The sequence below is a fragment of the Carassius gibelio genome, chromosome B19, assembly GCF_023724105.1.
Source record: "Carassius gibelio isolate Cgi1373 ecotype wild population from Czech Republic chromosome B19, carGib1.2-hapl.c, whole genome shotgun sequence".
In the NCBI taxonomy this organism is placed as follows: domain Eukaryota; kingdom Metazoa; phylum Chordata; class Actinopteri; order Cypriniformes; family Cyprinidae; genus Carassius; species Carassius gibelio.
This window is the reverse complement of record NC_068414.1, coordinates 21,181,792-21,197,055: the sequence shown is the minus strand read 5'-3', so window position 1 is coordinate 21,197,055 and position 15,264 is coordinate 21,181,792. Positions and strand designations below refer to the sequence as shown.

Here is a 15,264-nt window from a genome sequence, read left to right as displayed (position 1 = left end):
TCTTAGCGGTGCAATACAGTCCATAATACTGACACATGTTTATTTTAGAAGAGACCAGTGCTCATTAACACCTAAAAGCGGCAGAGAAGATTCCAGCCTTAAGAGATTGCACTTGGTTTTGAATAGCACAGTAAAATAGCATGTAATCGCCCTGACCAACCCAAGGAGTCTTTTATAAATACAGGTTGGATGGTAGTAGAAGTATTAAATGTGATAAGCATATGATCAGAAAAAAAAAATTACCCAAAAACCTTTACATCTTCAATTTGCAGATTATGGGTTAGAACCAGGTCTAATGTATGGCCTTGATTGTGAGTATGGCTATTTACCCATTGCACCAGGTTGAAAGATTCAATCAGATTTACAAAATCACTTGCAAGTATTGATTGTTTATTGGAATTTTTGTTTAACTTGTAACACAGATTTTCTCATGTAAACAACATACCTGCAATAAACCATCAATATCCTCCAAATTAACTGTTGGCTTGAAAGCCATATTTATTACAGAAATAAAAACACAGGCATGTAAGTACCATTTGAATTTCAAAACAATCAATGCCAATAAAAAACAAAAATGATTTCTGTTATGTTGAATTCTAAGTGGACTGCAAAAAAATTCCAAAGTATAGTCATTGCCAGTGCTTTAAGTGGGCCAGTATGCACTGGTACTCAGTACCGCCACTTCCAAATATAGCTCTTGAGCGTACCGCCACCTCTCCGTGCGCCCAGAACGTGCTTGTAGCGTACCGGTACGCTCATTTGGACATCTGTTTTAATAGAGGTTTTAATCTTTTACCTGCACTGCCGATTTTCAGAGCGCCCTTCACAATGCAAGCTTCCTAATTCATCCCACCCAGAGCAGAAACTACATTACCCATTCACCCTTAAGTTATACAAGTGAATAGCGCATGTGTCGCTTTCCCACTGTTAAGTGTCAACAACTCAACGTGGCCGGAGAAGGTGTGTGAAACTCGTTGTGAGTTATACTAAAGCAAAATCTTGAGTATTTATTGTCTGATAAACATTAAAAACTGTCTGCGGAGGTTGAGTCGTCCTGCAGCCCCCCGCTGGCTGTTCATTGGCTGCAGCATCTTTTTTCTAAGTTCTAAAAAAATACCGTAGACGGCAAGGCACAAATTTAGATATTCATTTATCTAATTAATCTATAGCCTATGCACAAAGACAATATGATCTTTTTGTCCCCTTTTTGATTTAAAGCTTGATGAAGAGACAGACCGCAAGTTGCTGCAGCTGAGGAGGACAGTGATGCACGCGCACATGAGTGATTGACAGTTCGCGGCACTGTGTACAAAAAATACTCCGCTACACAATTATTTCCTTATTTTCGTTTAAGCTTATTAACGTTAGCGTTACAGAAAGGTCTGATTTACGCACTGTTACAGTCATTGTTTTTTTTTTTTTTAAACAATGACATTTGAGTTCATGATTTTAATGTTGCTGTTTCTTGTGGCAGATTGAAGAGTAATCCGGCAGAGTTTTATACTGAAACTTTCCGTCTAAAAGTCCTTCCTTGGTCTTATCCATATTTCTTTGCACGTTGAACACACATAGGCCACAACTGGAAATAAAAAAAAAAACTGCAACCGCGTTAATTGCGTTATTTTTTTTTAACGCGTTAAATATTTCAAATTAATCGAATGCGTTAACGCGCTAATTTTGACAGCACTAATATATATATATATATATATATATATATATATATATATATATATATATATATATATATATATATATATATATATATATATATATATTTATTATTATTATTATTATTATTATTATTAAACATGTTCACTTCCACGTTTGATCAATTGAATGCATCCTTGATGAATAAACGTATTATTGGCCCAAAACTTTTAAATGTAGTTTGTTTTAGAAATCATACCCAAAATTGAACCAAATCTAATTTCTTCTTTTTATATGTGTATTTTTGTGATCGTGTAACTTCCTTTTAGGTCTCTCCGGGTTCTATGTTACTGATGCGAGTTGTGGAAGATTTCATTCATCTAATTGGAGAGGCTCAAAAGCCATTCCAGAGCTTTCTGGTTGTCACCAACAACCTCAGTAAGTTCCCATGGCATCCAGTAAAAAAAAGCTCATGTTGGCCTGCAATGCACATAACTTAAAGGAACATCCATAAGGAGTTTAATATTTGAACCTTCAATACTGTTATTCTGTCTTTCTCTGGTTCTGTCAGTAATCACCATCCAGCGAGAACCAGTTTCAGCTGTTTCCAGTGACATCAATTTCCCCATGAAGGGGAGGAGAGGGATGAAAGACTGGGCACGTTCTGCAGATGACAAACTCTTCATCCCCAAAGAAGTCTTCACCCTGTCTTCTGATGGTAAGTGATATAAAATGTGTCGGGTTAGTGCATGTTGAGTGATAGAGTTCTTGCAGGTTTGACTCTAGCTTGAAATATTTGTATAATCTTGCCACTTTTTTTACTGTTATCCAAGACAGAGGCAAAGAGTTTTAGTTGTGCCTAAATGTGATATATACAACGTGTTAATATACACTATTGTGTGGGTTGTGTTTTCAATTATCATGTTGTTTTTGTGGTAAAAGTATGTGAGTTGCACTGAATCTCTGCGTGCAGCTTCATCATTGTTATTAATGAGATCCTTTGGTATCAGCAGTGGTTCTGAGTGTCCCGTCAGGGTTCTGCTACTTATGTGTACTGCTCTAGTATCCTAGCATGTTATGTGACTCTCTTCTCTTTCACATTTAAGGTTTTTAAACATCTTTCTCCTGTACTTTTGCCATCCCTCCCAGAACGCGTATGCACTGCCAGGGTCTGAGCATTGAATCCGCATTAAAATGCGGGAATGAGTCACCAAAATCAGTGATGCTCAACAGACTTTACATTGGATGTCTAGCAGCAACCAAATACAGTTTCAAAATCGTTTGAATTGTTAAATTGAGTTTTGATGATTTCATGCTCTTGGCAGCCATCTATTCACTGCACAGAATGCATTGTGGTTAGCACAGACTATTTTCTTATTGATTGCACACATATTTATGTAGTCTGGATTATATAGTATTTTACCTTGTGTAGTTTTGTTAGTGAGTTTGGAGGATAAAAGCATTTCACAGTCAGACGGTCTGTCCATCTATGCAAGTCTTCTACAGTATGACAGACAGAGCTTGTGCCAGGAGATTTAATTTGAGAAATGTAAATGTCAACAACAGAAGATATGGGAAATGGGAGCCTTTCTTTTAAAAGTTGAGGAGCTTAAAGGGATAGAACTGTTGCCATTATTTATTCACCCTCATGTTGTTTCAAACCTGTATATGTTTCTTTCTTATGTTGAACATAAAAGAAGATATTTTGGAGAATGCTGGTAATCAAAGAAGCTAATGGTCCCCATTGACTTCCATAGCATTTATTTCCCTACTATGGAAGTCAGTGGGGACCAACAACTGTTTGGTTCTTAAAAATTCTAAAAAAAAAAAATATTATTTTGTGTTTCAAACTTTTTTGGTTGGGGTGAACTATTCGTTTAAGTTATGTAAGACTATACATTATTTATATATATATATATATATATATATATATATATATATATATATATATATATATATATAAGACTATATATAATAATATGGCTATTTATTATTGTTAGCTAATTAAATTGCATTAAGCGTTGTTTTTTTTCTGTCAAAACAGTCCTGGCTGCAACTTTTGGGTCATAATTGTACCTCAATTTACTTGAAAACAGGAGTTAAGGAATGGCAAAAAAAGAAATGCTTTCCTCCTCATAGTATTACCATTACCAGTTTTTTATGATCATGCGGAAACGTTTTCAGAGAAAATATTATGTTTCTCAGGGGAATGGAAAAGTCGTGTTTTTTTTTTTTTGCAACCGAACACAAATCTAACGTTGAAATTGAACAAATTTCTTCTCCTATTTCATATTTTCTCTGCATCCATGTCAGCTTCTGTAATAATAAGACCATCCTGTGAAATATTTTGTTAGCACGATTTGAGCAAATTTTATTGCTCCATTGTCTTTAGATTTTATTGCTAATTTGCCACATGCTATTCAAACATCGTTCCTCATTCAAGTAGATATAGGAGCTGTAATTATATACCCATTTCCTGCAATGAAATTAGCTACCAAGATGGCCGTCAATTGTGGTTTTCTGTATGTACATGGTCAGACGAACTCCCATTCTCAGATAAATAATCAAACTCTGTGTTTACAATTCTTAGCAGCATTAAGCTGTGGCACATACAGTCATGTTTAGCTGACTGCGGACAAGAACTGAATTCAATCAGTCAGTGGTTTGGGAAGAGACAGAGAACATGCTTGAGAGAATAGGAAGAATAAATGGGCCAATGAAATCATAGTGATCTGCCAGCATGACAGGCACTCAGTCCTAAGACTTCTAAAGACAGGGGGAAAACGAGAGATATTCTGCCTGAGAGAATGGAAACACAGGATGTGGGCAGGGAAGAGCTGGTTTGAAGGCTGAGGAGAATGCTGAATGAAATGAGAACGAAACAAACGGACATCAAACAAGAAATGACCATTATTGCTAGTGTCTCGTTGAGGGTCTCAACAACTCCAGGCTAAACCATTACAGACCTGCCTGCCCGTGCAGGACCGCCCAGCAGGAAATAACAAACACTGCCTGTCTCGACACACTCCCCATTCTGCCCCCTGCCATCAGAGATAAGATGGATCCCTGGGCAGAGCTTTGTCCAGAACGGTTTTCTATTGAAAAAGGAAAGGTTCATCAGGGCCCTTTCTTAAAATAGCATTGTTGAAGTGATAGCTCAGAGAATAGAGGGAAGATAGAAGTCAGGCTCCATTCAGAGCAGAGCAACAGGGCTTGCTGTGTGATTGTTATCTATTAACTCATAGTTTAACATGCAGTCAGAAGCGCTCTGGAGCTGACTGGGATTTGATTTGCTGAGTCTGATGAGAACTGCAGTATTGCTGGATGAGTCACCGCGTTTGTCCTGTGACATCCATGTTCTCAGTGAAGGGTCGAGGCACGACTCTATTTATTCCTCCTTTGACAGAAAACAGAGCTAAAAGAGTCTGTTTTGTTAGTCTTTTGAGATTTGGGGCATTAAATTAGACATGAAATTAGTTATTTTTAGCACATAATGGTACAAAAATAGAACTACCATAAAAAAGTTTTTTTTTTTTTTTTTTATTGTACTAAAGACAAAACAACTTAAGATATTATCATGTAATAATATATATATATATATATATATATATATATATATATATATATTTATATATATATATATATATATATATATATATATATATATATATATATATATATATATATATATAAACTTTAATGCTTAAGTATTAAAATCATTAAAACTAATAAAATAGATACAAAATATGAAATCTGAATAAAATATGACAACACATAACAATAACTAAAACCTCAAATGAAACAGAAAATTAAAAAAAATCTTAATTATATACAAAATATAGATCATAAATCATAGAACAAATCGTTAAAAAGATAGATAGATAGATAGATAGATAGATAGATAGATAGATAGATAGATAGATAGATAGATAGATAGATAGATAGATATGAAAATTTATTTTCACAATAAATATGCATTATCATGTTAAATACAGTATTCAAAAAAACTGTTAAACATTTAATAGATGTTCTAAGACTCTAAACCATAAACAACTTTGCAGAGGTACTGAACAAATATATGCTAATGAGATTACGTTATTCACTCGTACTTTGTGACATGCCTATTCTTTTGCATCAGAGAGTATGCATATTGTGTTCAGTGATTTCAACAAGCTCTATTCAAGCTAAATTATTAAACCTAAAATTTCATAATGTCAGTGGAAATTGCAACAGTGATTCAGCCATGCTTGGCCGAGTTTCTGTTCATGAAATTTGCAGTAAAATCAGAGCCTCTGAAGTGCCTTAGAACAGGGCTAAATGTTCATTTTCCATCTCTCGATGAACTTTGAATAACTGTGAGGACTTTCAGGGCCGCATGAGAACAACAGAGCAATGAAATGTGGACTTTAGGCCCGTTACAACACCAATTACTGTATCACTTTCATTTAGTGTCCGAAGCATGTCCTCCATATGTGAAATATGATGGCATTTATTCAGGGACGAGTCTCTCTGGAGGCTCACAGCGTTTCGAGGAGAAGAAGAATTGGATGAGACTGAGGAGGGATGGAGAAAAAAGAGGTATTTGATAAATAGCGTTTCAGAAAAGAACAGATGATGAGGTTCATGTGGAGGCAAGGCACTCGTGCAGAGGAGAGAACAAAACAAATGCTATGAAAAGCACAGAGAAGTGTGCTGCTGAATCTGATCTATGGAGCCAGTGGGGAGGAGTGGACAGATGGCCTGGGAACACAATCGGTGTCATATCTCTATGAATCCCCTCCTTTCTGTGTCTTTTAAATGTCAGGCTTTGTACTGACTCTCTCTAAGAGTTTTCTTAAATACTCTTCCTTTATAGTGTGCTTTGTGTTTTAGGTTCCTTCAGCTGGAGCTGCATATTATGATCATAAAATTGAGATGTGTGTTTTTCCTTCATATATGAATATGAGGATGTGGATCAGTGACATGATGCTCAGTTTTTTTTTTCCTTCTATGTATTAATGTAAAAAGAAATAGATTAAACACTTAAATGAGAAAGTTATATTTGAAATGTCACATTTCATATTCTGCTTTATGTTTTCGGAGCTCCATATCATCGTGTGGTGTGATGTGATTTTTTTCCCTTCATATTTGATTTTAAGCATATAGATCAAGGTTCAATGATTTCCTTATGTATTAATGTATTTAAAAATACAAAAGCTAAAATAAAATAACATGAATATTATATTAAATACTTAAACTTATTTGAAAATGCAGTTTGCCCATAGATTTTCCCTTCTTTTTATGGTTCGATTCCTTTGGAGATTTGATCTGGGAAATTTAGATTTTGACACTTTAACCCTTTCTGTCCCGTAGAATCAGACGACACACCGTATTTTGTCATCGGAGCGATCCTGTACCGCACCCTCGGCCTCATAATGCCCCCACCAAAGTAAGTCCAGTGTTTGAGTATGTGTGAATGCATTTGTTTGTGTGTTTTAATACATTTTTGATAGCACTTTCAAGGACAACACGTTTCTGTTTCTCTGCATATGATCGACACCAGCTGGCAGAGACAATGGACAATTATCAAAATTGAAACTGCTCCAAAGAATGAAAGTGGAACTTAAGCCTGTGTAGAAATGAGCTTATATGACTAAGATGCTTATTTGGAGGTCTTGACCGTACCCTTTATATTCTGATGTGAGGTCAAGAGTTCATAGTGCTTTGTACAGGATTAACCGTGGTTAATCCGGTAAAGTTTGCCACCCTTTTGTAGGCTCATTGTGCTGCCACACTGTCTTCACACCTTTAGTTTTAAACAGCAGCCTAAAATGGACATACAGTGCTGTCTATTCCTAGAATACCTCCTCGTCCTGCTCCAGCTGATCACATGATGTTCTGATGTTGTGCCTAAACCTTATCAAACAAACTCAGCTGTTCTCACAGAGATTTACACAGGAAAAAAAAAAAAAAAAAACGTTTTTTTATTTATTTATTTTTTTTATTATGTGATTTAGATTTCTCTTCATATTAAATTTGAGTATGTGGTCTAGTAATCATATTTATTTTAATACAAAGGGTTTTTTTTTTTTTTTATATATGAATTAATTCATCTATTTATAATGTAATGCATTTATTCCCTGTACATGTGCAATTTTTTAGTTAACAAAATTACTATTACTATTACTACTATTTCTCAAAATAAAAACAAAATGTTATAAAAAATATGTATATCACTGAGAAAATGTAAAATACTTCAGTATTTTAAATCTCATATAGTAGCTCAGGTTTTACAAGGACATTTTTTTACATACATGCACTTTGTTCATATTCATAATGTCACACATCATTTGTACTCTGAGTGTGGACATAAAGAACACTTACAAAAAATAATCATGCCGTGCACAGTTGGGGATAGCGTGAGACTACACTTTTAGATATTCCATGTAACTGTGTTGCCATTGCCCTCAGAGTATCCACTACCGAGAGCCTGTCTGTATCGAGAGAAAGGAGATAAATGTAATTAAGCTGATTCGTGCAGCTGACACTGGGGGGTATGTAGAGACGTCTCTTCTTCTGCTCAAGCCCTGCTGGGGTCTGTAGTTCACTGTCCAAACTCACTGAGCATGTCAGAGTCCTCAACCCTGACGAGAGACACACGAGTGTGCCGACAACCGCTGCTTGTGTTTGCTTCTGTCTCTTTCTATTGTGAGCCGTGTTAGAGGCACGGGTATCCAGGTCATTGCTCCTCAGAGAGGTTGATTGTGACGGAGCTCGTTGAATATGTATGGGATCAAGGCTATTTGTTTGTTTTTGGTCTGCTTTTGCTGTTGTTTCTCATTAATTTTCTGCCCAGAGCACACATCCTTGATCTCGCTGCCCCATGGGGAGCTAACCTGCACGATTTGTTTGTGACAGAATGTAACTCCCTGTGACCCAACTCGATAAGTTTTATCTCTCTCCGTAACACACACAAACACACACACACCAAAAATAGATGGATTTGCTTAGCACAGTATGGTCTAAAATAGCTCTGCCAATGGATTTAACACACACACACACACAGTCACACGGTGGCACTCAGCCATTGTATCATGCTCTGTCATGGAATACCTGCCAGGGTTGTGAGCCATTCAGATTTCAGATGAAATATATTCACTGCAGTAAGTGTACATTATTTTTTTTTTTTATATTATTTATTATTTTATTATTTTTTTACTCTTTTTGGTAATACTTTAGAATAGGTAACACCTATTAGTTGCTTATTAGCATGCATATTACTAGATTATTAGCCATCTATTAATGCTAATTAAGAACATATTAATGCCTTATTCTATTTGACCTTATTCTACATAAAAAAAAAATAATAATAATAATCAGACAAATATTGTCCTATCCTAACAAACCATAAATCAATGAAAAGCTTATTAATTCAACTTTCAGATGATAAAAAATTGCAATAAAAGAAAAAATAATACCCTTATGACTGATTTTGTGGTATAGGGTCGCATGTGTAATCAGTAAAAAAAAAAAAAAAAAGTGTCTGGAGATTAATATGTAGAATTAGCAATATTTTTAAATGAACTAATTGTTTCATGACAATTTGTCAACTAATCAACATTCTCTGTTGTGTGACTGTGTTGAATATCTTTGAATTGGCATTTTGAATTTCACAATTTTGTCATTTCAATTCCATTTCCAATTGAGCATTCTGTGTCTGTGGCCAATTCAATCTTGAAGAGAGCCAGTTCTTAAATTCTGAATGTTGCCCAGCCTTGATACTATTGGTAGATGTGAAATGTAGTCAGTTTTGGATCTAACTCTCTCTATGTTCCTTCCTGACAGAGATCCATTCGTGATCAGCTCGAAGATTCTGACTGTGACGGTGCGTCCCTTACCCAAGCCCACCGAGCCCTTGGTATCAGTGGAACTCGCCCCTTTGCTCAATGTAAGTACTTTATACTTTTATTTATGTTTTAACAGGCTTTAATTTCAAATGCCTCAACAAAATATGCATATTTAGCTCAGCAAGACTGCATTTATTTGATTAAAATGCAGTAAAAAGAGTAATATTGTGGAATGTTAACAATATTAATACATATTGGTTTCCAATTTTAATGTTTTTAAATGTAATTTATTCCTGTGATGACAAAGCTGAATTTTAAGCAGTCATTCCTCCAGTCTTCAGTGTCAAGTGATCCTTCAGAAATCATTTACAAAAAAAAAAAACAAAAAAAAAAAAACAAAACTTAAATATCAAAAATTCTCATAAATAAATACTTAACATTGATAACAGTGTGCTGCTGTAAGTTTAAAGTTACAGCAGTCTTTACTGTAACTTTTGATCAATTTAATGCATCCTTGCAGAATATGGGTGTTTATCTGTTTTAAAAATTCTTACAGACCCAATGAACTTACATTATGAATGGTAGTGTATTCAGAATAGAGGAATATTTTCACATATGTTCAGCATTTTCGTCACACTTTATTTTACAAATCATTAACTACAACATTTGCCTCAATAAACTCCTAATTTGATGCTTATTAAAAGTTATTAAGGTAGTTGTTAAGGGTTTGGATAGGATTAGGGATGTAGAATAGGGTCATGCACAATATGTGCTAATAAACAGCAAATGTGTTAATAATAGACATGCTGATAAGCAACTAGTGAGAACTGATCCCTGTACTAAAAAGTGTTAACGAACTTTCATTTCACATAGTTTCTGCCTCCTTATATACTGACAAACTGCCTCGGATGCAGTGAGCACAGACTTCTAGTACAGTAAGCCTGTTTGAACACCATAATCAGGCACGAAATACATTTCTGTTAAAATGACCCTCTATTAATAATCCCCTGTTATGAATAGAACATCTTTAACAATCCATAAATACACAGGACATAAAGTACGGCACATAAAGCCCCTCAATATTTTATGTGGAAAAAAAAAAATGTAATAAAAATGCAGCCGCAAGGATTTATGCAAAATGCGAAACCTGCAGATTGGATTGTGCATCACTGCAGACATCAGCTGCACAAAGAACACTGCCATTGTGATATTCCCCTAGTCGTCATGGCAACCTTTACCTGCTGTCTCCTCCATAGAGGCGTGAGTTTTGGGAATGCTGGAGTGGATGTGATTCGTGAATGTTTTCTATGCGCGCGTTCGGCGTTCCCCTCGTACCGAGGTCGTGCCCCGCTCAGCCATGGTCCTGGGTGAGTCCCATCTGCGTATGAAAGACCTTGGCAGGGGTCAGTGCCCAGATTGTCCAGCAGAGCCCCGGCCGCAGATGTTTGGGACACAGCGTGAGGGGAATCTAAGGCTGTGTGTTGGGACTTGTCCTCTCTTTGTGGACAGCTGCTCTGAGCCTTCCTGACCCCCAGAGGATTCTGGGAAATGGAGGCAGTGCACTCCAGCTGTGTCATTGGCCGGCTATCCTCCCAATTCATCAGTCTTAACATGGGCTTTCTGGCGTCTACACCGGTTATTGATCACCGATGTCCAAAACGCGTCCGGCTGTCAGTTTCAAATTGAAATGATGTATTCAATTGCATGTTTTGTTGGTTTTGTTTACCACCTGCGATGACAAAACGGCTCCGGTCATTTGTTCTCATTATAACTGAGAGTACCAATGCCATCTGTATGTGCTGCTGATAAGTACATTCGAGCCAATCTAATGGCACAAGTCCATACTGGACACTTAAAACTGGTCTTAGCAGACATATCACAATTATCGAACACCTGTGTGAGTGTTTCTGGACTCATCAGCCTGCTATTCTGTCCTGAAACCCACCGGAGAGGAATGTGTCAACCATCTGTCATTCAGACACTTATTACTTGGTGTCAGCTATCAAAATGTGTTTCAATCATTTGATCCAATCCAGTATGTAGCATTGTTTAACCACTTGGGGGCAATGAAATGTTTAAAAATCCTGTATGGCATCTGTATCGCGCTGAATCCATCTTCATTGGAAGTATACAACCTCACTGAGACCTTATAACAAGATACAATTGCCCTCTGAATCTGAAAGGCCTAGTGGGAGTCCGTTGTACCCCTGAAGGTCATAGGTGATCGTTGTTCAGGTCATGAGATCCCGTGTGGGACTCTTCTTCCTGAAAAGACATAACAGGCATAACTTTAGCTGAAACAGATTAGTCAATTATAGCAGCTGATTTGTTGATGAATCAATAATGAGCTGTTCATTCAGCCATGCACCACTGAACCCTGATTAGAGCCTCACACTGGGCATAAAAATAGGGCATCATTGCAGACTCTCACAAAATCAATGAAGCTAGAATTAACCTTTGGGTTTTTTTTTTTTTTTGCTTTGTTTTTATGATTCACGATTATATTCACACTCTGGGCTCAAGAATATATATATATATATATATATATATATATATATATATATATATATATATATATATATATATATATATATATATATATATATATATATATATATATAAAAAAATCTGTATTTTTTCCCCTTAATAATTGCAAGAAAAAATATATAATTTAGCAAATACATAATTTGGCTACCCCCAAAACTGGAAAATGTTGTCACACTTAAAATATTATATTATGTATTTATTTAACCAGGAAGGTCCAACTGAGATACAGTATGTCTTCTACCAGGGGCCCTGGTCAAATGAATATATTTATATTAGATTTATATTTATATTAGATTTATATTATAATGTTTATATTATAATATTAAAATAAATATTATACATATTATTTATCCGAGTGGCAGGAATATGTTACACCTTATTTTAAGCTAAACATTTCACAAAAAAAGTAATAATAAATAGATAGATAAATAAATCAATTGAAACATGTGAAACATATGTTTCTAATACATTCCCAGTGTTGTGTGTTTGCAGATGCCACCTGGTTTGAATATGTTGTTAAATAAATCAGTAAAAGTCACATATGTTCTCCCACACATCCCACACATGCAGTATATTATTCCTTTCTGCTGTTCTGCAATGCGACACTATTTGTTTTGTCTTGTTTTGGAGTCATTCCTAACTTTTTCTGTTTTTCTTTCAGGGCACAACGGATCCTCAGTGTGTTGTCTGGGACTACGGAAACCCGTAAGTCACAAATCTGCATCCGACACACACACACACACACACACACACACACACACACACACACACATGCCATATTTCAGATCTCATTTTATATTTATTCAACCCAGTTGAGAGCATTTTGACATCAGTGTTTGCATTTGCAGACTCATTAATAATCAGAAGCCTTTGACAGTACATTAATTGAATTAGTGAGCTGAAATTTGCATCATTCTTCTCACCTCATGCGTTAAAGTGAGTATTTGACACCCAATTCCCAGTTTTCAAAACACAATGCATTCAATCTCATGATCTGATTGTCTAGTGAATCGATCCCATCCAAAAACCTGTCAGCCATCACGGCAGGAGCTTTATTACCGCATTGTCTTCAAAAATCTAAACAATGTTGCTTTTCCTGGGGGATCTCTGGTTATGAAATAACATGCTTTATCCTGTTTCACTCTGTAGTAGTTCCCTATAAAGTGAACACAGTCTACAGTAAATTGTGCTTTCATGTTTTCAAAACTACTCCCCCTACTGGCAGAGCTCGTAACAAGCATCTCTCAGCCTAGATGTAAAAAAAAAAAAAAAAATGTTTTTTTTAATTATTATTATTTCGACTGCATCTTCATGACGTAATCATGTCTGTTGATATGCTTTGGTTGCGTCTTTGTGCCTGTTTATTTAGGAGCTTTGAGAGTGCCGCATGTATTCTAGTTCACGCTCTGTTTGTATTTGCGTCGGAAAACATCTGCGCTCTGAGTCTGTTTATATCAGGGAGGAGCGATACAAAGAGGTTTTGAAGCATCACAAATAAGGTGAGAGAGAAAAGGACAAAAAGAGACGCAAGGCACAAAGACACGCGTCTACACTGAAGATGCATTCACGCTGACAATGAGATACAGTCATTCACTGACAATGAGTGAAAGAGACTGCTGGCGAAGTTTGACCTCCGGGAACTTTGGTCACCATAACTAGACGCCTTTAAAGTGAGCGACAGCACAACGAAGTCAAAGGGTCACGGTTTTGAATAAACTAAGCTGTCTGTGCTACAGACTTTGTTGATTTTGATGGCAGCTGTGCATGAAGCACCTGTGGAAACGCTAGAATCTGGTGTGTCCTGCGCGCTCAGCTGCGCTAGTATTTCCTTTTGTGTAGCTCCCCACTGGCACAGCAACACCTCACGCATCATTAATACGCACCGGGAGGTGGTCGGCACAGCAACAGGCAGCCTAGACAAGAGAGTGGCGGATGGTAATTACTGAAGCAGAAAAACCCTTCTATCTGCAGGCCGCAAAGTCAATTAACGCAAAACCTGATTACCTCTCCCACCAAATTACATTCCAAATCATTCCGAGATGAATGCGCTACTGTGATTAAAAAGTGGTGAGATATAGAGATTTTTATCGTTATATTATAAACCCAAACATGGCAAAATCAATCCTAAAGCCCATCCGGTGGATTCATTGCCCTTTATTCATTATCAGACGCTTAAGGCGGGAGATTGATACTGTACCGTATAGAAGAGAAAATTACAGGCCTTTAGACTTCATAGGTATGTTTTTTTGTCTTTCAATATAGATCTGTTTGTGTTGGCGCTGCTTTTTTTTTTTTTTCTCATGCAATTATCTGTTCATTTAAACAATTCCCAGCATCAGACTTTTCAAGATTACGATCTTTTTTTTCTCTCGCCTCCTCTTTTATTGTTGTCTCTTGTACCACAATAGAATGATTTCTAATTGCTTCCAGCTCGCTGTAGTTATTGCACTTTGCCTGTGCATAATCAAGTGAAAACTGTGCAGTCTGCTTTTTTTTTCAGTGAATCCATTTAAAGCAACCATCACTGTCTGACGCAGGTTCAATTTCCACGATTAGCTGAAGTGTGTCGGGAGAGAATTGTTCTTAATATTTGCAAGTTTTTACATGTACTTTACCCCTCGTGCTCTGTTGAGATTGACTCTATGGCTTCTATGTTCGAGGATGCAGAGAACAGAGATATGTGCAAAAATGGTAATGTGAATTTCAAAATTGTTTTACCTTATTTAATATTTTTTTACTTCATGTTTATTTGGCGTAATGAAGTCAAATTAGACTATGTAATTGAAGTAGCATCTGTTTTACCCTAAGTAGAGATGCATTAAAAACCCGTTTATCTGTGATGTACATGTATGTGTGTACATGTGCGTGCGTGCATGTGTGTGCGTGTGTGTGTGTGTTTTAGATCTTAATGTTTAAAAAAAACTATAATCAGTTTGGTATGATCATGAAAAGTCAAAAAGTATCATCCTGAAAGAAAGGGACAATATTTGATAACCCTAACCCTAAATGTTTGAAAAAGGAAATTCCCAGTGAGTGATTCCAGATATTTGCAAAACTTAAAAAAGCATTCACAGTAAAATCTTAGATCTGACATTTCCCGGTGACTCTTAATCCAGTTTTTATTATTACATTTATTCATTCACAAAAGTTTTTTTGTGGCCAAAGTCTTCAAAAACATCTCAGAGAGCTTGGCGAACTTACTGAGAGTGTAAAAAAAAAAAAAAAAAAAGCCTAAGTCTGCATG

At 36.2% G+C, this 15,264-nt stretch overlaps 1 protein-coding gene across 6 annotated transcripts in view; it reads left to right on the top strand.

Annotated features, from left to right (window-relative positions):
• LOC127979355 (adhesion G protein-coupled receptor B2) overlaps positions 1 to 15,264 on the top strand; it is a 274,746-nt gene that overhangs the window by 175,673 nt on the left and 83,809 nt on the right. For all 6 annotated transcript variants that reach the window (XM_052584743.1, XM_052584740.1, XM_052584744.1 and 3 more), the window contains exons 11-15: positions 1,977 to 2,085; positions 2,219 to 2,365; positions 7,000 to 7,075; positions 9,472 to 9,574; positions 12,682 to 12,725. In XM_052584743.1, coding sequence (XP_052440703.1) covers positions 1,977 to 2,085; positions 2,219 to 2,365; positions 7,000 to 7,075; positions 9,472 to 9,574; positions 12,682 to 12,725 — 479 coding nt within the window. The remainder of the gene's footprint in view (positions 1 to 1,976; positions 2,086 to 2,218; positions 2,366 to 6,999; positions 7,076 to 9,471; positions 9,575 to 12,681; positions 12,726 to 15,264) is intronic.